The sequence below is a fragment of the Tympanuchus pallidicinctus genome, unplaced genomic scaffold (assembly GCF_026119805.1).
Source record: "Tympanuchus pallidicinctus isolate F22 unplaced genomic scaffold, pur_lepc_1.0 scaffold25, whole genome shotgun sequence".
NCBI classification, from domain to species: domain Eukaryota; kingdom Metazoa; phylum Chordata; class Aves; order Galliformes; family Phasianidae; genus Tympanuchus; species Tympanuchus pallidicinctus.
Window position 1 is genome coordinate 2,387,230 of NW_026294742.1, and position 13,625 is coordinate 2,400,854.

At 50.8% G+C, this 13,625-nt stretch overlaps 1 protein-coding gene across 1 annotated transcript in view; it reads right to left on the bottom strand.

Moving 5' to 3' along the window:
• Positions 1-5,009, bottom strand: part of RTN4R (reticulon 4 receptor) — a 62,540-nt gene extending 57,531 nt beyond the window's left edge. The window contains exon 1 of the mRNA XM_052689737.1: positions 4,781-5,009. Coding sequence (XP_052545697.1) covers positions 4,781-4,802 — 22 coding nt within the window. The 5' untranslated portion in view covers positions 4,803-5,009. The remainder of the gene's footprint in view (positions 1-4,780) is intronic.
• Positions 5,010-13,625: the final 8,616 nt, after the last annotated feature.

Genomic DNA, 13,625 nt, shown 5'->3' on the forward strand with positions numbered 1-13,625 from the left:
ACAAAGCTGTGACTGCCTGGAAACTCCCATCCAGGCAGTGAACCTCACTCTGCCCATGAAACACCTCTGTTTTCCCTGTGCTTTATCTCACTTCTACATGGAATTGCAGATGTGGATGGGAATCAGTCAATTGAGGCATAGCTGGCAGCAAAGGCTCTCCAGACCTTTGAGGAGATGTCCACAGATGAAGTACAGAAACATGCAGTGCAAGCAAGGTTTTCTGAGTCTAGATTCCAGGAAGCAAACAGCATCATTTAACAAAAGGACTTTGATGACTCAAGGATGTTGGTGGCAAATGGGACAGAGGTATCCCATGTCAAAGGCTGGTTTCTTCTTAGCTGGAATTTGGGCACAAGGAGAAGCCAACAGCAGAGCAAAGCAAGGTGTTTGGAGGGTAATCCTGGATTTCCTCAAGGGTTTCCAACCCACAGCTAAAGAACACTCGAGCACAGCATGGAAATGAACCACGGACCCCAAACTGCGTATGAGTAAATGGTGGCTCATTGTAAATAAGGCAGGTGCACCCCAGGGGATGCAGGCCCTGATGAGACTTCCAGAAATGGCACTAAAAATCACAATATGCAAAAACTTCCTTGCTTCTAAAACTCTCAAGTGTTTTTGAACACTCTTGTATGATGCTTTGACTTCCATTGGCAGCTCCAGGAAGGAAGGCTATAAAATAAAACAAAGCACTTTTCTAATCCCCTGATTCCAAGAGCAGAGAGACAGTAAATACTGCAAAATGTGCTGGTGCTGATGTTTGGCTCCAAGCTGCAATGCTAAGGCAACGAGGAAGGCCAGAGTGGAGAGAGAAACCTGCAGCACCAACCCTAAGGAGAACACCATCCATCTTGTGTCCTGATGCCGTGTCACTGCTGCCTGGACCCGAATGCTTCAGCTCAGGGCCGACCTCTGTGTGCACTCTGGGCCCCCTGGGAGATAGCTCAGCATCACTTTCCCATTGTTAGAGCTGGAAAAGCTGAGCAATCTGCTCAAGGGCACAGAGAAGTCAAAAGCAGAACTTGGAGCAGGGTGCAGAAGCCCGGACCTCTGTGAGGCAAGGGAAATAGGGACAAAGTCCATACATGCCACATGCAGATGCTTTCTGCCTCAAATCCAGGTAGGATTTCCATGTGTGCTGCAAACACACTATAGGAAATAACCACTATGAAGCCTCCCTGCTCTGAGTCATCACTGAACACCTCCATAGGAAAAATCACCCAAACCTTGTGCTGCTGCGTGTGGCTGCAGCTGTAAGCTGTGAGTTTGCACACTGTAGCAATTATTTTGGCATTTCTATGCCAAAAATGGGAGGATCCACCCTTTGCTTCTTGACTTTTCAGTGTTGTTTTCTCCCTTTTCCTTCAGCCTCTGGAAACCTCCAGGAGTTGCAACGATAGCAAAAAGGGAAGGAGAGGTTGGGCTCTGTGGACCACAAGCTCCCACCTCCCTCCCACACATACAGTGCACAGACCCAATTGGCTCCAGGATACAGCAGAAGGATGGGAGGGAGAAACCCTGGTGCAATTCCCAGCCCTTACAGGCACCACAATGCAGTGCTGCAATGGTACAGGATGCTTCTGCTTCCTTGTGTGTGCGTCTCCTGGATAAACAAACCCCTTTAGGAACATCAAAAGAGGCACTTGGCACTCTGAGAAATGTCTTAATGAAGGTGACGGCAGCGTGGAGCGTTGCAAATCCAAGGCAAGAGAGCACATGCTTAATTAGACCAACTCCTTTCTTCTCCCTTCGGTTCTGCTTCCCATGGCCTCAGCCTCCCCACTGGGGAACGTCCTGCAGCACAGCCGAGCCACACACAGTGGGCACAGCAGCCACAGGCAAGCTCAGCACAAGGATTAAAGCTCAGCTCTTCACAATCTTCCTTGTCCTGCTTTGTGCAGAGGCTCTGGCTCAACCCATCTCTCCTCTCCCTCCTCCTCCTCCCTTCTTTTTGGGGCTTGGACTGGGGAGGGAAGGAGGATGCTGCGCTTTCGGAGCAGGCAGCAGCTCCATGCAGCAGCATCATTGGGCATGCAGGGCCCATGGCAGCATGCCCAGGAGTTGGGATCCGGAGCATCCTTCCCTTCTCTGCCCTCATTTCAGTCTCTCTCACTGCTTCTGAGCCAAAATTCAGAGGTGCTGCTGGATTTGCCGATTTTACTCCCTTCCTCCCCACCACCACCACTTCTGCACCTTTATGAGCTGCCAACATAGTTGCCACTATGCAAAGCCCAAAGCACCCAAACATGGGATGCAGGTAATTAACAAAGAGCAAGGCTTGCAAGGACAGGGATACCACATTCCCCACGTTCTGGTCAGCAACACAAACACCTGCTGCCCACAAACCACAGCAGTGCAGAGGGCAGCAGCAGCTCTCACTGCTTCCAATTCCCTTATTTTCCGGGCCAGCTTTCTCTTAGAGGGGAAAATATCACCAAACCAGCAGAGACACAACCACATCTGCCCTGACACAACCTCACAGCACAGAGCAGCACAACGGCACCTCGATATTTGGGCTGTGATATTCCACTTTAAAAAGCCTCTCAGAACACATCCACGGATGGACCCACAGAACGTTGGACCGAAGCATTGTGCTGCCCGGTGGGGAAAAGGGAACAAAGCTCAGGAAATGCTGAGGCTCCTTGAAATGAATGAACAAAGTACAGAAAGGAAATATATAAAATAATGCACTGGTGAATGGTGTCTTCTCTCAAGGAAAAGAAGGAGCTGCTGCTGCATTTCCAAATAAATATTCTCTAAGCTTGGTGTAAGTTCTTATACTACAGGATTTTGTAATGCATAAGAAATTCTATTAAAAAAAAAAAATAGAAAGAAAGAAAGAAAAAGCTTGGAAAAATCTTTCAATATAAATAAACTGTGTTAATAAAGCAGTAAGTGCTGAGAACACCAGGTGAAAGCTCTGCCTCTAACTGCCCCTGGTGGCTATTTCTGGCTTACAAAGCACTCGGAGCATCCTGGCAGACCACAGTGGGAAACATAGCCCAGATGCAGGAGGATGGTCACTCATCCAAACAGCATCTCCTAAGGCTTATAAGGACTTCACAGTCACACCTACCAGCAACCCATAGCCTCTCATAAGCAGTAGGAAGAGAAAAAAAAAAAAATTGAAAAAAAAAAAAATAAAAAGTCAACCCCCTGAAAGCTTTGTTCTATAAATAAAGCTGTTGTAACACGGGTTTTGTATTTCATTATCTTTGATAGCAGCTGGAAATACAGGAAAGTCACGGTGCAGAGACAGCACTGCAGCATCACAGAGTGCCCCAGTGCTGCACCACACCCATCACCCATCACCTGGGTACCACTGCCAGCATCACAGCAGGCAGCCATGGGGCTCAGATCAACCAAAAGCCTGTAGCACATAGCAAAGGGATGCCGGCATCTCAGCATCACCCAAGGGCCCCGCAGGCTGACGCCACAACCAGCTCCCCCCTGCTCCTCCCCAAGGTGTTTGCTGAACAGAAAGCAATTGGTCATTATGGAACTTGAAAAGGATTTAGAGCCCTCCAAAAGAGGTGGTGTGTATGGAGCAGAGCTGGTGAACATCCTTTCGACCGTCGTCAATGAATGAGCAGGAGTGCTTTCCAAAAAGCAAAAGAAAGCAAATCAAAATGAAATGGAAAAAAAAAAAATAATAATAATAAATAGGGTATCTTTGATGGAGAAAGGAAGCGGGCAGGAGATGGCACACATGGGAAAGGGACTCCATGCAGCTCTGCGTGCCAAACGCTTCCCCATCCAGCAGCCTGGGCAGCCAAGGAGCTGCTACGAGGGGCTGATGGCTCGAGTTCAGTATTGCAGCCCTCGGGCTGGGTTTCCAGCAGCACACCTGGGCACGCTTTTCCAAGCGGCCCGAACCTGAGAGCCTGTGTTCCTCCGAAAGCAGGTCTTGATGTCGGGTTTCACCCGGAGAGACTGCAAATGGGATGGGCGAAGCCACGAGCTTACAGAGGTGCATCCCCTTACGGGGGGCTGCAGCCCGATCCGTCCGCACCGGCAACTGAAAAGCAAAAGGGCCGCTCGAGCAGATGGAAAAGGGCGATCTGCAGCGAGAGGAGGCTGCTCTGCCGGGCTTCTCCACGAGCTACTCTCGCTGCTGGGCACCGAAGCGGGCGGGGGTCCCTTAGAGAGGAGTCAGCCCCGTGCACATCCCCCGTCTCGGGGATCTCGCAACCTCCGCCAACTTCCCCGGCCGGAGGCACCCGCAGCTCCTCCGCAGCATCGTCGGGAGCGGAGCATCGCTCCTCGGCAGCCCAGAAAGGAGCGGAGGAAAAGCCGGGCTGGCTGCCTCCGCCCTCCTCTCAGGCTCCGCCGTTCCGGCCACCTCCCCCAGCAGCACGGGCTGCGCCCCGGTGGGAGGCAGCCTTGAGAGCAGAGGATGCTGCTTTTTCCCCCGGCCCAACCTCCTTAACACTTTGCCTGCCCCAACTTCGGGGGGAGCCCGGCCGCACCGAGGCGGGGGTACAGAGGGCAGGAGGGGCCTCAGCCCGCAGCTCGCAGCCGTGTTACCCCCATCCAACCCGGCCTCAGCCTCCGCTCACCCCTCCGCCTCTCCCGAGCCCAGAGAGATGCGGACCCCCAACCCGTGGGCTCCGGCCGCGCTCCCCCAAGAGTGGGACCCGGCCGTTCCGACGAAGAAAGTTGCAGGCAGGGAAGTTCCGAGTTCGCACCGCACCGGGGGATGTGGCCACCTCGCTCTGCCCTGCCCTGCCCTGGGGAGTCTCGGTAGGGGGGGTATCAGGGGGTGGGGGGACGCACCTACCTTCAGCTATCGCCCTCTTCATCTTAGGGGTCGGGGAAGGCACGTCTGGAGGCGCAAAGTCGAGCGGCGGCGGTACAATCCTTGAGAAAGCGGAGCAGGTCCTCGTGCAAAAACTTCAGCCCGAGCGCGGAGCGGAGCGCGGGGAGGGGGCTCTCCCTGTGCCGGTGCCCTCGCTCATCGGGGGAATGAGCAGCCCCCGAGCTGGAGTCAGCATCCAGGCGAGGCTCCCCCTCCCTCCCTGCCCGCCCGCCTGCCTCCTCCCTCCGTCCTCCCTCCCGCCCGCCGCACGCACGGGGCCGGGGCCGGAGCTGCGGCGGATCCCGCGGAGGCAGAGCCGGAGGCGGCGGAGGGGAGCGCGGAGCCTTGCAGCGGCGGATCCCGGGAGCGAGCGAGCGGGGCGCGGGGCTTGGAGAGGCGATGAATGTTTTATGGGATCATGTGGTTTGACGTGAGAGGAATCAGCCTAGCTCGGATTTACTGGCTGGAGGAGTGAGAGGGAGGACGGGGGAGACGGGCACGGGATGGAAGGAAGGAAGGGAGGGAGGGGCCGCTCCGGGGGCAGCCGGAGCCTTTCCGACGGCGGCGGGTCCCCGCGGTGCCCGGGCAGGGCGGTGCGGGGCCGGGAGGCTCATTCCTGGAGGAGAGGTGCCACCTAAAGGATGCCGCGGATAGGGCCGGCCGGGCGGCTGCGGGCATCGGGCCGGTCGCTCCCCCGCCTCCAACCGGCAGCATCTCCGGGAGCCGCCCGCAGCCCGCAGCGCACGGCACGGGGCTCACGAAAGGATCCGGGCGCTCCCGAGCCGGCTCCCATCCGGGCAGGTCGCGGAGGCACACGGCTCGGCTCTGCCGCAGGGCCCGCTGCCGGGGTTCGTTTCTGTTGCTGTGGGGTCACTGCGTTCCCCGGGGAGGCCCAGAGAAGGCAGAGTCCCCATCTCCACCCCTCCACCTCTAACCAGATCTCATCCCACCCGCGTGCTTTTGGGATCGTTCTCCTGCGTGATGCAAGGAGAAGAGCTTACCTCAGTTTACCTAAAAGCATAATATTTACACTGGTTGGAGATGAAACAAAGTGAAGGTGGTTTTCTATCCTCATCCCTCTCACTAGTTTCCCTGTCCTGGAGCAGACAGTGCTTACTGCATGGGCAACTCCCATCTGCAGCTATCCTGAGGAGCAGGAAGCCAGATCTCATTAAACTGAACTCATTTGCTCAATGGGCAAAGGAGACAGGAAGGATGGTGCCAGAAACAGCAGAACATTTTGAACATTTTGAACAGGAAGACATGGTGGCTCTGGCTCTGCTAATGGGAGGTTTCAAACTGCTACCTGTATATATGCATGTGTGTATGTATATATATGTATATATATATATATATATATATATACACACCTATAGATATAGATAGCAGTTACCTATATATGTAGGGGTATGTATGCTATTGAATATTCATATCTCTCTTATGACTTGCCACCTTTATCTTGGCCATCTCCACAGCTGCTTGCACCCAGGGCTTGTGCTGCAACCACATTCTTGAAGGTCTACCCAGTTTTCTCTGTAGGTATGGTATCAAATGAGTCAGGAAAATGGTACAGTGTCTCCTCTCAGCCAAAGACCTTCAATGCCTGCAGTCATCTGTGGAGAGAGAGAAGAAGAAAAGAAAAAAAGAAATGCAACCAAAGGAAAGTTCAATTGGGCATCTGAGCCAGCTGGAGGGCATTTATTAAGAGTGGACTCTAATTAGGCAAGCAGCCTCAGCTGTCCACAGGCATCTGGGTTGTGTGCCTTCCAGATGTCTTCTAGATACGTTTTGCTGTCATTTTACCCATCATCCACAAGCAAAGTGTAAATGTGGAGCTGGGGAAAGGTTCCCTTTGGGAACAGTGTCAGATCATCAGGTCAGCTGCAGCTGGCAGAGCTATGTAGGGATCCCTCAGATGGTCTCAGGGACTGCAAACAGAGCAGTGTATCTTGGCCAAGCTGTGGGAGTACAGCTTTATTTTTTACAGTGCCTGGGGCTTTTTGGCACCATGTCATCACCAAGTCATAGAAGTGCACAAAGCTGGGGAGGTTCTGAAGTGGCTGTCATGTTCTGTTGCAGTTCAAGATTTAGAGGCCAAGGTAGGACCTGAGCACCAGACAGCCTACAGTATGGCTCTTCTCCAGAACCTACCTCACATGCAGGTCTTTCAGGGCACCAATAGATAAAGATGAATCTGGCTTTCCTCAGGACAAGACAGAGCCTCCCAAATGTAAATGTAGCCCCATTCTTATGCAGTAACACTCACTGTTGGAGGCTTAAGTTTTGGGGACAGCTGGGGAACAGCTGGAAGCAGGATGTGCTTTGAGGGATGTCCTCACCTTGACTTTGGACAACGCCTGTGCCAGGACTAGATGTGTGGGGTCCTGGGGGCAGCTCCTTCCCTAGCTTGGCTCAAAGGCAGGGCATTGCCTCCATCCCATCCCATCCCATCCCATCCCATCCCATCCCATCCCATCCCATCCCACCCCATCCCATCTCATCCCATCCCATCCCATTCTTCTCTACTCAACTTGCTTTGCATACCATTTCCTCTACTCATTCTGCATAAGGACAATCTCCAGCTGTACTCCTGCCCATGTCGACTCCCAACCTGCACCCAATACAGTGCATGCTGCCCAACCCCACCCTGCACCATACAGCCCCTCTCTTCTCTGCCTGTCCTGCACACATTGCCCCAAAATTTTTGAGAACATGCTGTCTAGGGAGTGCTGTGCTCTCAATTTCTAACCCTCCTGGCCCAGATGGAACCATGGCCTATTTAGCAGTTTGCTGTCTCCTTTGGGTCCTGTGACAGGTAGCAGATCTGTCCTGAAGAAGCAGATGAAAGAGTTTTAGGTCTAAAGGAAAGGTGAATTCTGGCAGTAGACACAGAGTCCTTCTGCTTTCTGCTGGTAGAATGCTTTGTTGATTTTTGGACATCTGGGGAGGCGAGGAAGGATGATCCCACCCTGCCCTACTCTTTCTTCAATGACAGTCCAGCTCCTGCAAGTCAGCAATATGCTGCTTCTCCTTGTTAACACACCTCTAAGCACTCGTGTTTGAGTAGTGCCCTCTGACATTGCCATCCCAAGCAGTGCATTGGGAAAGAGGGGTCGCCTACATGCAGAGCATGAAGATCACTGCAGATAAAAGGACCTTGGAGCTGGAATTGTCTGGGGGAGAGCAGGAAAGTGAACACAGGCAATGAAGGAGTTAACTGAAGCTATAGTCACAAGGCCAAAAATTACAGGTTCTAACACCAAGGCAGCAGGTTGTATGCGGCTGTTTGGCTGACATTTCTGAAAGGTTAATCTTGAAGTGGAGAGAGCACATCCACAGAGTGCTGGGCCTGACTTTTCTAGCAGATCCCTGCCCCACTTTGGGCTGGTTTAAGACCCAACAGTCTGTAGCACACAGGACACCATGAAGGAACGTGGTGGCTGTGACCCTGGCATGCAAAGTGGTTCACTCTAGTGCCAGCTGGCTTTCCAGTCTCATGTTATAAGACACAGGAGGATCTTCCCTCTGTGCCTGGTGGACATTTGTGCTTTCCATTTCCCAACATGGCTAAGCACTGTCTAGCAAAGAGAAAGAGCCTCCCAAGCAGGCGATCTCCTGGGAGATATGAGGTGGCTCGCAATTACAGCGTGAGGAGTTCTGTGCAGCTCATTTGCAGCTTGGAAAGGAGCCAGCATTCTCAGATCAAGAGACACCTTGCTTTGACTGGATAATTACAAGATCGTCTCTACCTAGCACTTAATCACATTTAGATCAGTTCTCTTCCTTGGATCGTGAGTATTGTTTGCAAGGCTTTGACTAGCTGCTTGCTCACTCATGTGACCACAGTGGCTGGAGCACAGTTGGAGCAAATTCCTGAGTCTGAAGGTGATGAGAAGAAGGTGGAGAGCCAGAAGGGGAAAATCACATTTTAACACATGTACCAGGGGAACGCAGCACCTGCACAGTGTATTCCCATTGATTGTCTATGCACTGAAGTCTTCTACAACTCAAGAGCTCCCTACGGCTGGGCCCTGCTCCCACAAAGAACCATTTGGGTAAGAAGCTTTCAGTTTTCACTTTTGCCTTTGCAGTGAGCACAGATTGCTCACTACCTGCGTCCATTTGTACAGCAGGAGGACAGTGGGTCAGACGGAGCAAAGTGGCCTCTGACCTCCCAACAGTGCCCCGAGGTTCCTTGACATGTTCCATGTTCTTCTTGCCCTCGTGTCCATAGGTGGACACCCATCCTATTGTCCTTTGACACTTGGACTGCATAATCTTAGTGGTCCTTTCCAACGGTAACGATTCCATGACTCTCACTGCAGAACCCTTCTGCCACTTCCCAGGCATCCAGACTTGGCCCAGGAGCAGCTTCACAGTATGACCTTTGCCTGGCTTGATCCACCCAACCCCACCCCATCTCTGTCAACTGTCTCATCTCCTCACCATATCACTTTAGTTCAAGAAAAGGCATTGAACATCTTTATTGTTCTTACATGCCTTGTTGTGTTTTTTTGCTCCTACTGCCATGAAAAATGTACCAGAGCCTTGCAGTGCCTGGATGGGTAAGGCAGAGCGAGAATAGCTTCCCTTCTCTCAGTGCATCCAGCCCCTGCCATAGGCAGTGATTCCCCATGGATGCTGCCTCTCCCAGGAAGGTGAATTATGAGCCTCATCGCTTCTGCTTCGTGATTTCTCTTGGATTTCAGACTTCTTCTGCCTCAGCAATAGGGTCGGCTTGGACAAGTCTCTCCTGTAAATCATCTCAGCTCTCGCTTCAGCCTGACACATCAATCCCTTCTCGTCATGCAGCAAAAGGTTCCCACCTGGTCCTGGCAGTGCTGCCGAGACTGGGACATGCCAGGAATCCTTCAGCACCTCTGTAGGGCTCATCCAGGCATCTCTCACAGACAGCTGCTCGAATTCAGGTCTTAGGGAGACTTAGCTGGATGAGAGCTTGCACGTGGCTCGGAGCTGCCCCACGCTTACTCTGCCCTGACTGTAAAGCAACTGGCAGTGCTGGAAAGCTTTGAGGAAAGGGAAATGCAAAGCCTTAAGAGATGTCTTCCAGTGACTTCCAGGCCAAACAGTTGATTCAGAACAGGGACTCCATCATGGACCTGGGTACAGGTGGGCTCTGCAGAGAAAGACTCTGCATCCCCAGTATCTAGCCTTATCAAGGTCTGCCACTGGATTTCTGATCAGGGTGTAGGTTTCTTTCCCTCTGAATATAGGATAGGATAGGATTCAAGACTGCAGTGACCAAGGAGTAGGAACACTCCTGAGAGCAACAGATGAAACATGACAGCTCCATCGCAGCCACACCAGAATGACTCAGCTGGGGTCACCCCCAGGCCCTATCACTGCTCACAAGTCAGAAATTCAGGAGCTCTGCTGTTCCCAGCTCCACCACATGGATGGTGTGGGCTGCAGCTCGTATGTTCAGTAAGTGGGTCAGCCTTTTGTTTTTCCCTCCGAGCTTGCTGAGCATTGTCTCTCTGCTTTGAGACAGCGAGATACACTTCTTCTACAATTATTGTTTGCTTGTTTTGATTTGTTTCGAGTTTAAGTTTATTCTTTTTGATTCCTACTCGCTTGGTGTTACTGGGTGTCCCGGCTGGGGCAGCTGTAGGAACATACAAGACGGCTGCTGGAGAGCACTGGCAGAAAACAAACATCTAGTTCCTGATTAGGAGCATCTGCCCTTAAAGCCTGATTCTAAACGTCACGTATATTTCATGGAGGAATGAGAGCATGGCAGTACCACATGACCATTCAAAACATCTCTGATTTCAGATCTGCAGTACTCCCAACAGAGTTAGCAAATGAGTTGCAGACTGGGAACTATCTGCAAATAGTTTCCAATAATGAATTGAGGTGCGAAAGCTGCAATCTGCTCCTAGACAATCTGTAAACAGAGGGAAGCAAAAATTCACCAAAATAAATTATTCATTTCAGATTACTCTCTTAGCTCATGCCTTAACTTGAAACCCTCCGGAGCCGGCAGTTATTTCCAGAGATGCTCCTATATCTGCAATGTAAGGGGCAGACCCAACGATGGTGAAGCACATAGGGGTGTCTTGTCACTCTTTGGCCAGAACTCATCCCTTCCAAGTGATGTGACTTTGCTACCAAGCATGAACCAACTCCAAGAGTTATCCAGAGATGGTGAAGGCAAGGCTTTTGAAGGCTAAAAGTTGAACTCTTTGCCTAACCCAGTTGCCATCATTAGGCAGAGATGGAGGAAACGGCCCTCCTGGAACAGGAATTGAAACAGATGAGATGGGGAAAAGAGGGGGAAGGACCAAACCAAATGGGGGCACGGGGATTGTGGAATGTCGGTGTGGCAGTCCTGGATAAGGCACGTGTGCTGGATGGTGGAGCCCACCTGTGAGATGAAGCAGGAACTGCCCCCAGTCGTCCTCTGGAATGTTTCCAAAAAGCCGTAGAAGAATAAATCGGCCCTTCTTAAGAAGAGTGAATTCCTGAAGAGTAACTTCAGGCTTCATGAGAGCCCAAACCACTGACCTCAAGCAGACTCTCCAGGAGATGGGGACTGCAAGCAGGCTGCGTTCGAACAATCTGTAGGATTCAGTGTCCCATGCCAATGTACTCCTCCTGATGAATTTAGGACTTGGCATGGCTTGATGCATGAAAAACTGTCTGAAGAGCAGAAAAACAATACGTGGTAAAGAGAAACATATGGAGCTGGAGAGGTGCAAGATAGGAAGCTGGGATTGTGCAGTGATGATTTGCTCAGTCATCTGCAAAGGTTGCACTCCCTGAAGTGGTTTGAGTTGCTTACAGGTCCTCCTTCATGCTCCCTCCAACTGGGACAAACCAGGTTCAAGTTTTTGACTGTTGCTGTCCCACAGCTCTCCAAATGCCACAGTAAAGTGTTTGGTTTTCTTCAAACTGTACTGCATTCATAGTCTTAACAATTCAGTGCAGCTTTCCAGTACCTAAAGGGAACCTACAGAAAGGATGGGACTCAATTCTTTACAAGGTTAGATAATGGCAGGACAAGGGGAAGGGTTTTTAAGTTGAGGGAGGGAAGATTTAGGTTGGATATCAGTGAGTTTTTTACCAAGAGAATGGTGAGGTGCTGGAACAGCTGTCCAGAGAAGCTGTGGATGCTCCATCCCAGGTGTTCAAGGCCAGGTTGGATGGGGTCCTGGGCATCCTGGTCTGGTATTAAGTATGGAGGTTGTTGGCCCTGCCTGTGGCAGGAGGTTGGACATTCATGATCCTTGAGGTCCCTTCCAACCCAAGCCATTCCGTGATTCTGTGATTCTATGAAATCCACCTTCTGCCTGCAAAGTAGCAGGCTGGACTGGAGTGTGCTAAGGTTTCTCACTGAAAGTTGGGAGGCACTATTATTTTCTCTGCATTAGAACCAATCAAAATTGTTACTTATGTTTTCCTGAAAGCATCAGATGGGATACGTTGAGCTGAAACATGGAAATACCAAGTTCAAAGCAGCGTTTTCCATCTTTGATCATGCCAAAGTGGGAAGAAGGGTTTTGATTAAACATGACCACAGACATCACCTGGAGACAGTTGGACTTTTTCAAACTTTTTCTGTCCTACAGCTTACTCTACTAAATACAGAACACAGTGGTACTCAAACAGTGAGCTCAAATCTGGTGGATTTGCCCTTGATCCATTTTGATAATTATTGTCCCAAACTTCTGTGATCTCTTCAAATGCCACTGTTTGGCCTTTTTGGAGCTGCCTGTCTCATAGCACAGCTAATGCTGATCACCACACCACAGGGTTACTAGAAGGCTGTCACTTCTCTGAACCTCGGTGCTTTTTCAGGAAGATGTGCAGTGAAAATACTAAAGTTTCACAAAGAATGTTTCTATGACCAAGAAAACGTTGGCCAAGTTGCTCCATTGGCATTGCTTCGAAGCAATGGCTTTGCTTTGTTGGCCAAAGGTAAGTGAATGTCTGGGTGTATGACTGACAGAGGTAAATTAGGAAATGCCAAATCCTCATAGAATTGAGGATTTTTTGCAAAAAAAAAAAAACAAACAAACTTCCACATTCAGTGAGAGGGAGATAATAGTCTTGCAGTGGCCTGAGCTTGGGTTAGGCCACCTTATGGACCCCATTGGTGGCTACTTTGGCCATCGATCTTTTTATATTGCACTTAAGAGTGTGAAGGGATGACTAAAAGCCCATTCTTGCACAGCACATCCCCAGGAAAAAATTAAGTGCCCACGTAGTTTCCTAAAGAAAGTGGTTTTCAGGAAAAGACAGAAGGCTGGAGGTAAACATAATGCTTCTCTGTGGGAAGACTCTGCGTCCCGTGGAAATCAGTTCTCCTCACTGAAAATTTGACTATCTGAGAACCAGCTGCTTGATTTGGAGACCAAGCAGCATCAGTAAGAGGCATCAGCCCAATATCTCTTGTTCAAACATCCTTTTAAATCAGGACCTTAGAGCTCATGCTGACCAGGTGATGACGTGCAGGGATGCTCACCCCATGCTGGCCACTTCATTGAGGGTGAATGTCACAGTGCATCATCAGAGCTTCAGCCTGAGCTTGTGGCTCATCCCATCTCCTTGGATTCATTGTGGGTGTTCACCTTGGGCAGTGAACAACAGCACACTGCCACTGCCTTACCAAGGAGAGCATTCCATTAGATAAATAGCCCTTAAGCAAATGGAAGAGTGCTTACCCAGGGGCTGTGTTCAGGTGCCCAGACCAAGCTGTGTTCGAACCAGGGTGCCATATGGTGCAGAGACAGTGCTGTCCATTACTTTGCAATGAAATAATATTTTGTTTTACAATTGTTTGCAATTAGGCTTCTGCAGCAGA